This window comes from Lolium perenne, chromosome 5, assembly GCF_019359855.2.
Source record: "Lolium perenne isolate Kyuss_39 chromosome 5, Kyuss_2.0, whole genome shotgun sequence".
Taxonomy (NCBI): domain Eukaryota; kingdom Viridiplantae; phylum Streptophyta; class Magnoliopsida; order Poales; family Poaceae; genus Lolium; species Lolium perenne.
Genome location: NC_067248.2, coordinates 155,011,463 through 155,024,691, shown reverse-complemented (window position 1 = coordinate 155,024,691; position 13,229 = coordinate 155,011,463). Strand labels below are relative to the sequence as shown.

The window sequence follows — 13,229 nt, the reverse complement described above, 5'->3', positions numbered from 1 at the left end:
ATTCGTCCAGCAGCCCGAGATGTTCATTCCTCGAAGCCTGGACGAACCCTCACAGCGAGATGCATACCTGATGAAGATGGCCTTCCATCCCCTGCACGCGGGCTGCACGCTGATGGAGGTAGGCGGCGGACGGTGGAGATCGCCGGCGGCTGGCGGGCGCCGCCAGAAATCGCCAGCGTGTTGCCTACGAAACGTGTCGCCCTTGAAGCGCGTCATCTAACGATATGTAGCAGTCATCGCTACTAAAGATCCATATTTAGACAATATAGTTAGTTCATCGACTAAACTATGTATGATATTAGCACACAATTTGTTTTGCTGTACGAACAAGTGCGTACATTTAGCTATAGTCTAAGTACAAACATATTTTACAGAAAAAAGCATACTCCTATCTTTTATCTGTATATTTACTTAATAATTCGCTTCCGACGCGAGTCCAGTCTAAATCCGCTCCATATCCGTAATCTGATATAATCCGCATCCGAATCCAACTATTATCCGCTCCAATTCAAATCCATTCAAATCCGTAAGGCTGCATCGGCTACCCTATGTTTTCGTCTTGTGTCTCTGCATGCTGCATACTCGCCTTCAGTTATGTCCATGTTTCTATCGATGGTCTTACAGAAAGTGTTCACCGAGTCAGTCTTGTGTCACATACTCCACAGTTGCATGGTTCGTTGTCTATCAGGCGAAATGTTATACTACTATTACTTAGGGTAGGGGCTTGACCAGAAATAACCTTTATTTCAATTATCTAAATCAATATGAATTCAGCGAAAGTTTTTGAACACAAAATGCACATCCAGCAAAATGGACCGTATCTCCAGGGAGTACTAGACTAGAAAGTGGTCAAGGAAGGAAGAAACAGATGGCAGGTTTGTCTGAAACATTGGAGCACAAAATATTACCATCATCAAGTGCGTATACATAGAATACGCATGCTCTTATCGTGGTTAAAGAGAGCTCATGTTTGCCATGGTTTCACACCCTCCTTAGGCTCTTCCCGTACTCTTTCCTGATCTCCCACAGCTGCTCTCCGACTTCCTTCATGGTGGGACGGTCCTCCCGCGTGGGAGCAGCACACTGGAACGCCAAACTGAGAAGCTTCTCCAGCACCTCCTCGTCCACGCGATCCTCCAGCAACGGGTCCAATATCTCTCTCATGTTGCCTTCGTTGAATTTCTTGAAAGTCTGCGGAACATACAAAGTTGAATACACTTCGTCTTCTCATGGTAGAAACTAGAAACACACACACACACACACAAAACAAATGAAAGTTCAACTTGTTTTCTCGTTGCAAGTGACTCTACCAAGAGATTCTGTTGATATGCTATTACATGTGAAGTTTTAAAATGAGCACGAAGTTGAGAACAGATAAGTTTAGGTCAAAAACAGCATGACTTCTCAAACTTATATAGAAGAAACACACCTTTGGCCATTATTTTTCAACTGATGTTACAAACATTATGGAAAAATATAATGGTATGTAGTACTGTTATGATAAAAGAAACTAGTAATAGCGTTTCCACATGACAAGTCTAAATAAATATGTCTATGTTACTAGTCAAACCTTTTAAGGTTGGCCTACACACATCTAAATAGACATCCTAAAGTAGAATGGCGAAAGACCTAAGAGAACTAGCAAACCACACTTTCACATAGGTAGAACTGTGTGCCATGAACTGAAGACGGAAAAAAAGCAATAAAAACGTACCCATCTGATAGTGATCCTCTCTTCAGCTGCCCGCTTAAGCTCTACAGGCCGACGACCAGAAATAATTTCTACAAGAAGTATGCCAAAGGAGAAGACATCGCTTTTAGGAGTCAGCTGGTATGTTCTCAGGTACTCAGGGTCCAGGTAGCCAGCAGTTCCCTTCACTTTCGTCGAGATGTGTGTCTTCTCTGTATCATTAGGGCCACTTCTAGCAAATCCAAAGTCGGACACCTTGGCTCGGTAGCTGTCTGTCAGAAGTATGTTTGATGACTTCACATCGCGATGGATTATTGTCTTCTCTGTTCACAGTTTACATAATTCTCAGTCCCTTTAACATTATTTCCAAATACATAATTTCTCAAAATAAGTTATCAAAATTGGCATAGCTAATAAAAAATAATACTTAACATAATTCAATCATATTATTGACCGAGTTAAGTATTTTGCATTTAACATAGTTAACCTGCAGAACATCAATATTCAGAGAAGTACGATGCTTACCTGCATACAGATGGAGGTAAGTGAGTGCGTGAGCAACATCAATCGCAATTTCTAGGCGCTGATTAAAGTCCAGAGTTCTGCCATGTTGGCCTGCAGAATGAATAAATACATATAAACTCTGAAGCTAAAACCAACGGGCAAGGGCAGGCAATGCTATTTACCATCCAAGTGTTCTCTCAAAGTTCCATTTGGAACATATTCTGTGATAATAATACGCTCATTTCCTTTATCAGTATAACCCAACAGTCTCACCAAATTTCGATGGTCAATCTTAGCAAGCAATTCTACTTCATTGCTGAACTCATCTCTAGGACCTGCAAATTGATCCTGCAAAAATAGTAGAACCCATTATGCACCGCTAGCAGAAAATCGAAGAACTTAATTCACAGTTGCCGCATAAAAAGGTGCTCCCAGGAACTGTACTACTTTTGTCCAACCGAAACTCTTAAATATCAAAACATAATGAAAAATCAACAATCAAAAGAGCTTGATGGAGTATCAATAATAGCACCCAAAGATACAATAATAACCGGCATGACACTACCTTTTTGGCTCTCTTGACTGCAACAACCACTCCATCTGACAGTACAGCCCTGTACACAGTCCCAAATCCTCCTTCACCCAACTTAAACGAATGTGAGAAATTCTGAGTCGCCCTGAGAATCTGCTGGACGGTTAAGTCAACAGATCCGGCTCGAGCTATCTGTGGAGATGGCGCGAATCTTGACGGGCTTGGAGGTATTCGATGTGGAGTTGGTGGGATCTTCTCAGATGATGTGCTTACCTCAAAGGATGAAAGAGAGTCAACTGTGAAGAAACATGAAATTGTTCAGGCATGATTCCGAGAAATATTAGCAGTGGGTCACAATTGTAATGAACTGCAGAAAACGGTGATAATGCAAACCATTTAATAGTCATAGGCAGAACTGAGACAGTTCAAGCAATATGAAAGTATTCAAATACTTTTTTTAAAGGAAAGTATTCAAATACTTGCCAGAGTGGTTCTGCTTTGGTTTTTCTAGGCAACATTTACTCCATATTACCATACCCCAATGCTTATTTACTTTCATATAAGATATGTAGATAGACACAAATTAATGTGGTCAACCCACACGAAAAGTATAGGCCATTAACTCTTTCACTTTCTGTTTGCAATGAGATGAAAGAACCTCTAAATGGAGCAAACAAGATGTGAAACCATGACGATTGACAAGAGAAACATAACTAAAGCTAATTAAGCTTGACAAAGGTATTACTACATTGTAAGATCTTAACAGAAGTCATGCACTCCCACCCTCATAAGTTCACACGGTGGGTTGGGAAATGGTATAGCTTACCTAGTATGGGAATGGACATAGTAGTCAGGAGTAGCTAAGCTGGTATGTAGCAGGTAGATTACAAATTTACAAATCCATACAACATTCAATCAACTTCATTGGTGTGTTCAGTTCTGATCCCAGTATAAATATGACAGCAAGAACTAGCTTTTCCGCAATATCAAAGAAACACTAACACATGTTGTGTTTACTCACCAGTATTTCGATGTATGGATGTAGTATTGTGTCTGCTTCCTTCTTTCCTTTCAGCATGAAAACATGGAAGCATAAGACCACAGCATAGAAGAAGTACACCTGGAACAGCCAAGAGAGTATCCTCTTTTTCCGAAGAATCACTGGTGTCCTGTTTATTTTCATGCAGTCTCATGTTTACACATGGGTCATCTTCAATATTTGCACTATCCTCTGACGGCTGCTTCAAAAGCTTCCTTGGCATATTTGGAGCTGTGCCTGTGGAAATAGAACTTAGTAAACAATAATTATCATCTACAAGTTGCAAGGCATGGAATAGAGAAAATAACTAGTTTACCTAGGAATTAATACTCCCTCCGTCCATAAATAGATGTCTACATACATTCAAATTTTGACAAATCTAAGACATCTATTTATGAACGTGAGTGGTGGGTCTATACATCTATAGCTAGATAGAAGTTGGATTCCCATACAAGAATCAACTAATGAATAAATCAAAACTAAAGAATAATAATACAATGCATGAATAGTAGTGTTACATGAAGTACCACAAATCACTGTTCTGATCAGTAAAGTTCATGTGCTGTAAACAAAATCATACATCAAAGCACATAAGCATATGATACTCAGTTTATGTTTGGTATTACAGTGGACTATGATAATCCTTCTTGTCTAACCAGATTTTGCACATTTTATCATTTTTCTAACCGGCTTTTCCTATATTTGATCAAAAGTCACATAAAAAACAGATTCAATTACAACATACAAATACAACTGATTTCATTTATTATGAAATGGAGGAAAGCCCCCCACTAGCTGGTCTCAATGAATGACTCGTAAATTAGAAGATAACAACTATGTAGGCTATACTTGACCAATCAGTTTGTCCATTGCCTTAGTGCATGCCAGAACAAACACCATAGTCACAAAATGGCCAAAGTCCCAAAAAAAAAAGTTGCCAATGATTAGTCTGAAAAGAAATAATGGAAGCAACGATACATTACGATGTACCCTCTTATCAAACTACAAACATACAATAGGTTAGCATTTGCATGTAAAGGTAGTTCTCAAATTCTAATGGATTTCGTGGAAGCAGTGGAAATAAACATCTGAATCACTACGAATAGAAACACTCACACCACAAAAAAATGTGCAGATGAACTCAACCAACCGAATTAGATTTCAACTGACATCACCATTTGAAGCTAAGATATCTACAACAGATCAACAGGATCATAGAAGCCACTCACCATAGCTCGACTGAGTCCCATCGCTGCAGTAGTGCGCCCACGCACCCCTCCACGCCTCGGAACGCTCATCACAACGGAGGCAACCGCTCCCAAAGTAGGACCGGAGCCTGTCGCAGCCCTCAGCACGGTCCTGCACTGAAACCCCATTGATGGACAGGTTGTGACGGCCATCAGAGGTCTCCAGGATGGCAAGATGATCACCTCCACAGGTCCATGGAAGTGTTGGCCCCGGACGGGAGGAGGGCTCGGAAGCCAAAGCCAGAGAGGAACAGAGGAGCACGAGCAGAGCAGGGAGAAGTGCCAGACGAGACATCGACAGCGAATTGGAATGTATAGTTCACAAATATCTCATGATTGGAATGAGAAAAATGGGGGTTCAAGATTGGCAGCCACAAATTCTGTCTCCCCTTCTTCCTCCAACTCAGCAAGAACAAATTATGCCTCCAAGAAGGCAAACTGGAGACTACTTAGTTCAGTAACAAAAGGGGATATAACTTTTTTTAAAGCTAAGAATCGGGCTACTTCACACGGAATGAACTAGACGCCAAGAGAGGGCAGCGAATCAAGTAAGACCACTGACTAGAAAATCTTGACCAGCTGGAGCGAGCACCCCAGCAACGGATACAGGAAGAAGAGGACAAGCAAATCTAATCTGGACTGGGCAGTAAGCAGAAGCAGAAGCAGAGCACCGACTAATCTAGCTACTGCTCAAGGATCGAGGTTACGGGAAGAAATCGAGCGAAGGATTTAGGTGGCGTGCTCAGATCGGGGAGAAGCTCAAGCGTAAGGAGGAAAGAGAGAAGGAAAGTGCGGAGCAGTTGGGAGGGAGAAAAAAAAAATGAAATATCTTTGCAGCTGAGCTGCTGAAGACGGGATGGGAGAGGTGGGAAGATGGGAGAGCTGGAAGGTCAAGGTGGAGATGCGGACTGGGAATCGGCGGCGGCGGTAACTTCTGGGTGGCTAGTTGCTGGGTGCTCTGCTCTACACGGTATACGCTGAGCGCGAAACTTCTGGGTGGCAGCGTCACTGGCTGCTGTCAGCCAAGAGGTGGCGGGGCTGCTCTGCTCGAGACCTCGAGTGACAGTCAGTACGAACGTAAATGTATTTACTCCCTCTTATTTATAATAAATACTGGTGATTTGATATGTTCCCGCCAATCCATATTTCTTGATGTTCTCTTCCATACATCTACGGAAACTGCTGGGCGTCCTCAGGGATCTAATTTCTCAGCCCGGGTCGCCAGGCCATCTTGAACGGCCAGATTTGGTTTTACTGAATGTAGCAAAAAAACACCTCTCGACAGTAAAAAAAAAAAACCGTTTTTGCTACATTGTAGTAAAAAACGGTTCGTCCATGAAATAAAATAAAAAGTCTGAGCTCGCCGGAATCTCGCCGGAGACCTCGTCGGAGACCCCGTAGCAAACATATTACGCAGATGTAGCAAAACCGCAAATAAATTGTAGCAAAAAAATTTATTCATATATTGCAAATCTTCTAAGACATCAACGAAGACCTCGCCTGCAGCCGGCAACAGCACCGTCCAAGATTGCAGCAACTCTGTTCATCTAGGAGAGCAACGCCAGAAGCCACTAGTAGCAACGCCCTATGTCTATGGTAGCAAAAATACACCCTCCTTCGGTAGCAATGCCGGACACCTTAAATAGCAAAACTGGCCTCCACATGTAGCTAAGGCAGCAAAACTTCTAACGAAGCAGAGGAGTGCGAGATGGAGGCGGCGCTGGTAGCATCGGCGGCGACCACATGTAGCATCGACGCCCTGGGCTGGTAGCACTAGTGACAGCCACTAGTAGCACATCCCTCCCCTTGTACCAGTGCCTCCCGCCGCTCTCAGCAGCGCCGCCCACCACCGGTAGCAAGGCAGGCCGGCTGTTGTAGCAAAGCCCGACCGCCCTTGTAGCAAGCCCCGCCTCGCCTTGCAGCAGCAGCATTGTCTAGGACCTTGGGCGACGTTGACCCCGGAGGGCTGCACATGCCGGGAGTTAGGGGAACCGACGACCGCGCGTGGGGGAGGCGGCGGCTGCAGTAGGATTTGGTCGGGGAAGGCGGCGGCCGCGCGCAGGGCAGGTGAAGCATGGCAGCACGCCGTGGAGCCTTAGGAGGGAGCGGGAGCTATGGGAGGCGGCCGGCGACGAGCGCAGAGCAGCTGCTGGAGGAGAAGGTCGGGGGAGGCGGCGTCCGACGAGCCGGGCCGGCACGCGCGAGCTTGGAGCCGGGCCGGCGGCAGGTATAATCCAGCGTCCGGCGGCAGGTATATGGCAGCGGGAGCATATGGTAGCGCGGCGGCGAGATCTAGGGTGTGCGGCCAAGGTATCCATGGGGACCGGCGATGGGGTGTGCGGTGGTTGGGCGACGGCGATGGGGAGAGGCACCGGCGTCCGGCGCAAGCGCGGCGCCTCGGGCAAGGTCGCCCATGGAGTTGGGGGTTGGGGCAGCGCTCCTCTGTCTCGCAGATCGTGGCTCGTGGGGAAGAAAGGGGATCGACTGGAAAGCGATAAGGTGGGGCCCATAGGACACGTGTCATGCGCTGTGTGCGGGGGTTGGGAGGACGCGATCCCCCGGGGGAATCAGATCATTTTCCTACATCTACCCACTAATTAGAGGTCCGCAAAACCTCTATTTGTGTCGGCTGCGAGGGTTTTGATGAGGTAAATCCGCATCATTTTTTCCTCATTCGTCTCCCGTCGCTGCCGCTGAATTAAGTCGATTGTCGTCGATCTTGGCCTCGCAATTCAAATCGCCGCAGCCGCTCGCCTCCTCTCCGCCACCTATACCACCTCCCGCGATGGCGCTGCCCAATTCCGTGTGTGGAGGCCGCACCAATCCACCTCTTGGCCGCGGCTTTGCGTCGGCGAGGCGAGCGTCCAAGATGCTCGCCGAGCGCGCCGCACTCTCGCCCCGCAACCCACGCTCTCCCGTGTGGAACGGTATCCTCCCACGCACGTATGATGGCGAGGAGGGGTAGGTGATCGTGTCGGCATCGCGTCGGCCTCCTCTGCTCCCGTCGATCGAGCTCGACTCGAGCACCGACGAGGTGGAGGACGATGCCGCTTGGGAGGTGCGCCACCTCGCCATGGCCCGACGCAACTCCCTCATGACGGTTGTCACCAAAGTGTGGGAGAAGGCTAACCATGCCATCGATGCCGCCGAGGGGGAGGAGAACGACGTTCGTAGGGCCAGGCGTGCGTCCATCGGCCCGGAGATGGCGCGGCGCGACTTCATCATCGTGGACTGCTCCGACGATGAGTCCGACTTCTCCGGCGAGGACACTGACGACGACGCGTGAACCTCCATCGCACCAAGTCTCTGTGATGTTAGTATAGATCTCGGGCTATCTAATGTAGTGTTTTGGAAAAGCTTCGAATTCATCGGCTTTAATCTACAACTTTCGGAAAAAGTTGTAGATTAAAGCCGATGAATTCGAAGCTAAAAATGGTGTGGGCCGCGGTGTTGGCGAGAGAGAGGAAAAAAACTCATTTCACCCCTTTCCTTCCCACCCGGACCGACCGTTGCCGTCACTACTCCGCTCGACGCCTCCGTCCTTCCCACCGTCGAAAAGGCTGGACCTCCCATCAAAACCTCTCCCAGCCGTCTCCAAGCTCGTCGGCCGTAGATCTTGCACCCGTAACCATCCTCCAACCCTTCCGGGGCCACCTCTCGGCGTTCCTACCCGCGAGGTGTTCGGTGATTTGCCTGCGATGGATTCAGACGATGAGTACATGTCCGACATTCTGTTTGACGAAGAGGCCAAGGCTGTTGCCACGGACGCCGAGAGAGAGCATATGGAAATCCTGGGTTCTCTTCTCGCCATGTATGCCCAGGATGCCAAGCCACGGCATGGTGGTTCAAAGTTGGGGTGGCGCAAGAGCAATGCGAGGCAAAGGATATAGGGGTATTGCATGCTCTACGCAAACTACTTCGCCGATAACCCAATCCACGGCGATGTGGTCTTTCGGCATTACGAGAACTACTTCATTTGCAAGCAAGATTGTGTCGGCACGATCGGATTTTCCACGATCTAGAATCGCGCTGCTGCTTTGAGGATGCTTGCATATGAAACTCCTGGAATGCTTGGCAGCATCAACTGCAAGCATTGAAACTGAAAGAACTGTCCATTTTCTTGGCAACGAATGTACAAAGGTTAAAAGGAGGTTGCAACATTATACTTGAGGCAATGGCAGGTCAAGAGGTGTGGATTTGACATGCTATTTTCATTATGGATGTATCCCATAATGATACCAACGTGCTGCAGTGTTCCAATGTGTTCTCCAAGCTTATCGAAGGTCAGTCTCCTCCGGTGAACTATGTGGCCAATGGCCATGAGTACACCAAAGGATACTATCTAGCGGATGAGATCTATCTAAGATGTGCAACATTTGTGAAGACAATCTCACGGCCTACTCCGGGAAAGAGAGCCCATTTTTCTCAGCACCAGGAGGTTTGCAGGAAGGACGTCGAGCGGACATTTGGTGTGATTCAAGCCCGATTTGCTATGGTCAGGCTCCGAGCTCTTACCTAGTCGAAAGATCAAATGACGGATGTGATGAGTGCATGCGTGATCATGCACAACATGACTATTGAGAGTGAGCGGGAATATCAAGTTATTAACCTTGAAACATGTCATTAAATGTGTCCTCTTGCGGTTGTTCGTGGTCCGGTGCCGCTTGCGTTAGCTGCCTTTCTCGCCATACGACAGGAAATCTAGGACAGAACTGCAAAACGATCTGGTGGATCATCTTTGGATGCTCAAAGGAGGGGCTAGTTCTTTTTAATGTTTTAAACCTTGTTTTATTATGTAACCATGGTTTTAGGTCATTTGCATATGTCATCCGTTCATCAGGCGGGAACCATTTTATTAAGATTAAATCGGCTGGTCCCAAATTTTTACCTTCCCTCATTCTGCTGGCAAAACTTGTCGAAAGCCGAATGGGTGAGGGAGGGGCGACTGGAGATTGGAGATGTTCTAATATGCCGATGTTAAGAAATTCCTCGATGCATGGTCATCGAGACACCAGAACGAATTCGACGATATTAGAGCAAGAACAATAGAAGAATCAGCAGTTGGCTATGGGTGCGTTTGATTCTTACCCAAAGCTGGCCGGACCAAAATTTTGGCAAGCCCGTGACCCACGGCTGCTGTTTGGTCTGTGTCCAATTTTTTGGCGAGCCCCAGTTCTCAAGGTGCAGTAGAGTGTAAGTTTAGCCAAATCTTGGGTCATCTGTGGGCGAGTGATTTGTTCGCCAATAAATTGGCACGCCCGCATGTTGGTAGGGCGAGCTGGGGCGTGAACCAAACACACCCTATATGTTTTTGCCATGTCATTTATGGTCTACTTGTAGTCAGTCCATACAATAGTTAGATACAAATATGAACTATACTTTTATGCATATGGCCCACTTTATAATCTCACAAAGTGCCTAGGAGCACGCGCTGCAGCTGGCTACTATCCTACAACCTTCTCTTCTCTCTCCTCTTCTCTTTCATTCAACTCAGCAAAACTATATTATTTTAAGTCTTATAGTCTGCTGACTGTTGCTCTTATGGTTTGGTTCGATAGTCCTCACCGATCAATGCAGAACACCGCCGGTTGCGTCGCCGGGCCCGTGCATCGGTAGGGCTGACCTAGCCCCCAGCTACGGTCCCCTTCATCGACGAGTCACTAGCGGCCGTTGTTGTTGCTCCTCCCAATGATACCATCATTGTGACGCCCGTGGCCTGTTCGACGGAATGCGCGGTCCAAGCTGACATCTCGTCGGAAGGGATGGCGCCCAAGTACTCTTCAATCTTCATTGCCCGGGACTGCCATCATCGCGGAGTGGCCGTGTCCATGTGCTTCAAGCCCGAGCAGGACACCTCCACTTATCGCCATCACTAACCAACACCAACAAGGAGACTCTCGACGTGGTCCCTTCGGCATGTACTGGCTCCATCGCCGCCGCACCCACAACATGCTCCATGAATTGTTTGGCCCAACAACCATCCCTAACCGCTGTGTTGCTGGTTTCGTCCTTGCCAAGACTCTGGTCAGCTGCAACCTCAGGGCATCTCCAACGGGGCGACGCAAACAGATGTTGAGCGACCGTTTGTATCCGCCGTGACCGAAAATGCGTCTGAGCCCTGCTCTAGCGGGGCGACGCAAAGTGACCGGGTCATCCGTGGCGACGCAAACCTAGCCCAAATATGCGCCAGGTTTGCGTCTTCGCGGATGGTCCGCGGTCGCGCCGAGCGTCCTCCTTTTCTTACCCGGTCCCGCAAGTCAGGGACAGCGAAATTGAGCGCTTCGATTTGCTTCGTTTTCCCCTTCTTTGCTGCCCTAGTGCGACCCCACCACCCCAACCCCACCCGTCGTCGTCTCGCCGCAGCTGCGCAATACGCTGTTGGCTCGGTTCTCGCCGCGCGGGAGAGCAGGATCGTAGTCGGGTTTGGCTCCGGCGCGTACATGCCGCCTGTTTTGGGGCCAAACGTGGCGCAACCCGGTTGCGCCGCCCACGACCTGTTCGGTCAATTACGCTGGTAGGTGTCTTACTCCTGTTTTCGGCGCTATTGTGCGCGGCCATTGATCCACGGTTGTACCCACGCAGATGGACATGTGGCAGATGCTGGATAAGTTCCACGCGGAGGTCGTTGACTCCTCTTCCGACGAGGAGTCTGATCAGTCCACGTAGACATTGCATGAGGTGATGACATGCTGCGATAGCCGCAATGAGAACCACTGGGAATTCCAAGGTGAGCTTGTTGCGCTACTCCCTGGGGCTTTTTCTTGGGAGGACTATCTGCATATAAATGTAGAAGTCACTGACGAGACCGTGTGCAACTGATTGAGCATCAGTGGGCATTGGCTGGCCATGAATACCATGCCTAGAGAAATATCATCTTATTTTCATGTAGACTTTTTAAAATTTGGATGTAATAACTATGACTTCGTTGGAACTCTTTATTTTATTGTTTTTAAACATCATAATTCATGCGACGCGAAAATACGTCGGACCGCTGGAGACACCCCAGGTGCAAACGGACGTACGAACAAAAACGATCTTTTCGTGTCCGCCTCGCGACGCAAACGGACGCACGCGGACACCGATTTGCATCGACCTGTTGGAGATGCCCTCGGCACCAACAGTGTCCCTGCCGGAGTGGTGCCCCTAACCATAGCACATATGTTGCCGGCAGTTCCAGCGACGGTGATTTTCGCACCGACGGTTCAATTTTAGCAATTCCACAACGATAGTGAACTCTTCAAGCGTAGCTCCGGTCAACACATCATAAGCATGGTTCCAGTACATCGGCCCATTCCCCTGCCTTCTTTCACGGGTGTTCATGCAGATCAGAATGAGGCACGGCCCCCACCAATTGACCATGGCTGATGTTCAAAAGGAATCAAATGGCTGAGTCTTCTAGCGATGCCATCATGAAGCCATCTCGGCGATGCACTTCTGATAGTTTCCCTACGACAATGGGTAATGTTGCCGAGTTCAAAATCCCGGAGTACTATGGTAATCTCTGCACTCCCGCAGTCTCACTAGTTACAATACTATGCATAACAAGGTACAGTGGCAGCCACGCCTCCCCCTCGGCCTATGTATTTTCAACGTGAGCATCAACTATCGTGCCGTCCACTATCTGTTGACGATGTTCTTAGGTTGACGAAGTTCGTTTGCCATGGCCATTGAACAGTGGAACTATTTGTTGGTAACTGTCCAACTACAGAAACACTAGTGGCTGCTGCAATGGGTAAGAATAGTGGTGCTACCGATGTTCTGGGAACCATTAGTAAGAAGTGCTATTTACTTATCTTTGGGCAAGCTTCAATATTTTTTAAAAAAAAATCTGAAGAAGCCATGTGCAGAATCTGAAGAAGCTATATTGAGTGGTCTGATCAGCAGAGACAACCACCCTGAAGTGAGAGACCTTGATGATTCAGTGCCTTGGTGTGTACACCGGTACAGTTTTGCATTGTTCCACTGGAAAATTGTTTGGATACCTAACATTGATGGAGAATTTTTTGATATAGGAGTTCACTATTGTCATGGCAATATTTCTGAAGGATTTCCATCAACATTATGGCAATGGTGATGCTGCTGTATGGGAATTATAGTCATCTCAATTCATGCCATTTCATGGGCTTGGTATACTGCACTTCATAGTACAAGTGCATGTGTGATTCAAATTTCACGCTCTGTATGGCAACCAGTGACCGGCTTGGGAATCATACCTAG

General features: G+C 47.6%; 1 protein-coding gene across 1 annotated transcript; it reads right to left on the bottom strand.

Moving 5' to 3' along the window:
- Nucleotides 1-724: 724 nt before the first annotated feature.
- On the bottom strand, nt 725-5,791 carry LOC127300310 (calmodulin-binding receptor-like cytoplasmic kinase 3). The gene is made up of 7 exons (XM_051330411.2): nt 4,995-5,791; nt 3,748-4,002; nt 2,760-3,022; nt 2,377-2,542; nt 2,216-2,305; nt 1,715-2,013; nt 725-1,191 (listed from the first exon to the last, which is right to left on the bottom strand). Exons 1-7 carry the CDS (start codon nt 5,305-5,307, stop codon nt 982-984), a joined length of 1,596 nt encoding a protein of 531 aa, XP_051186371.1. The 5' UTR covers nt 5,308-5,791; the 3' UTR covers nt 725-981.
- Nucleotides 5,792-13,229: the final 7,438 nt, after the last annotated feature.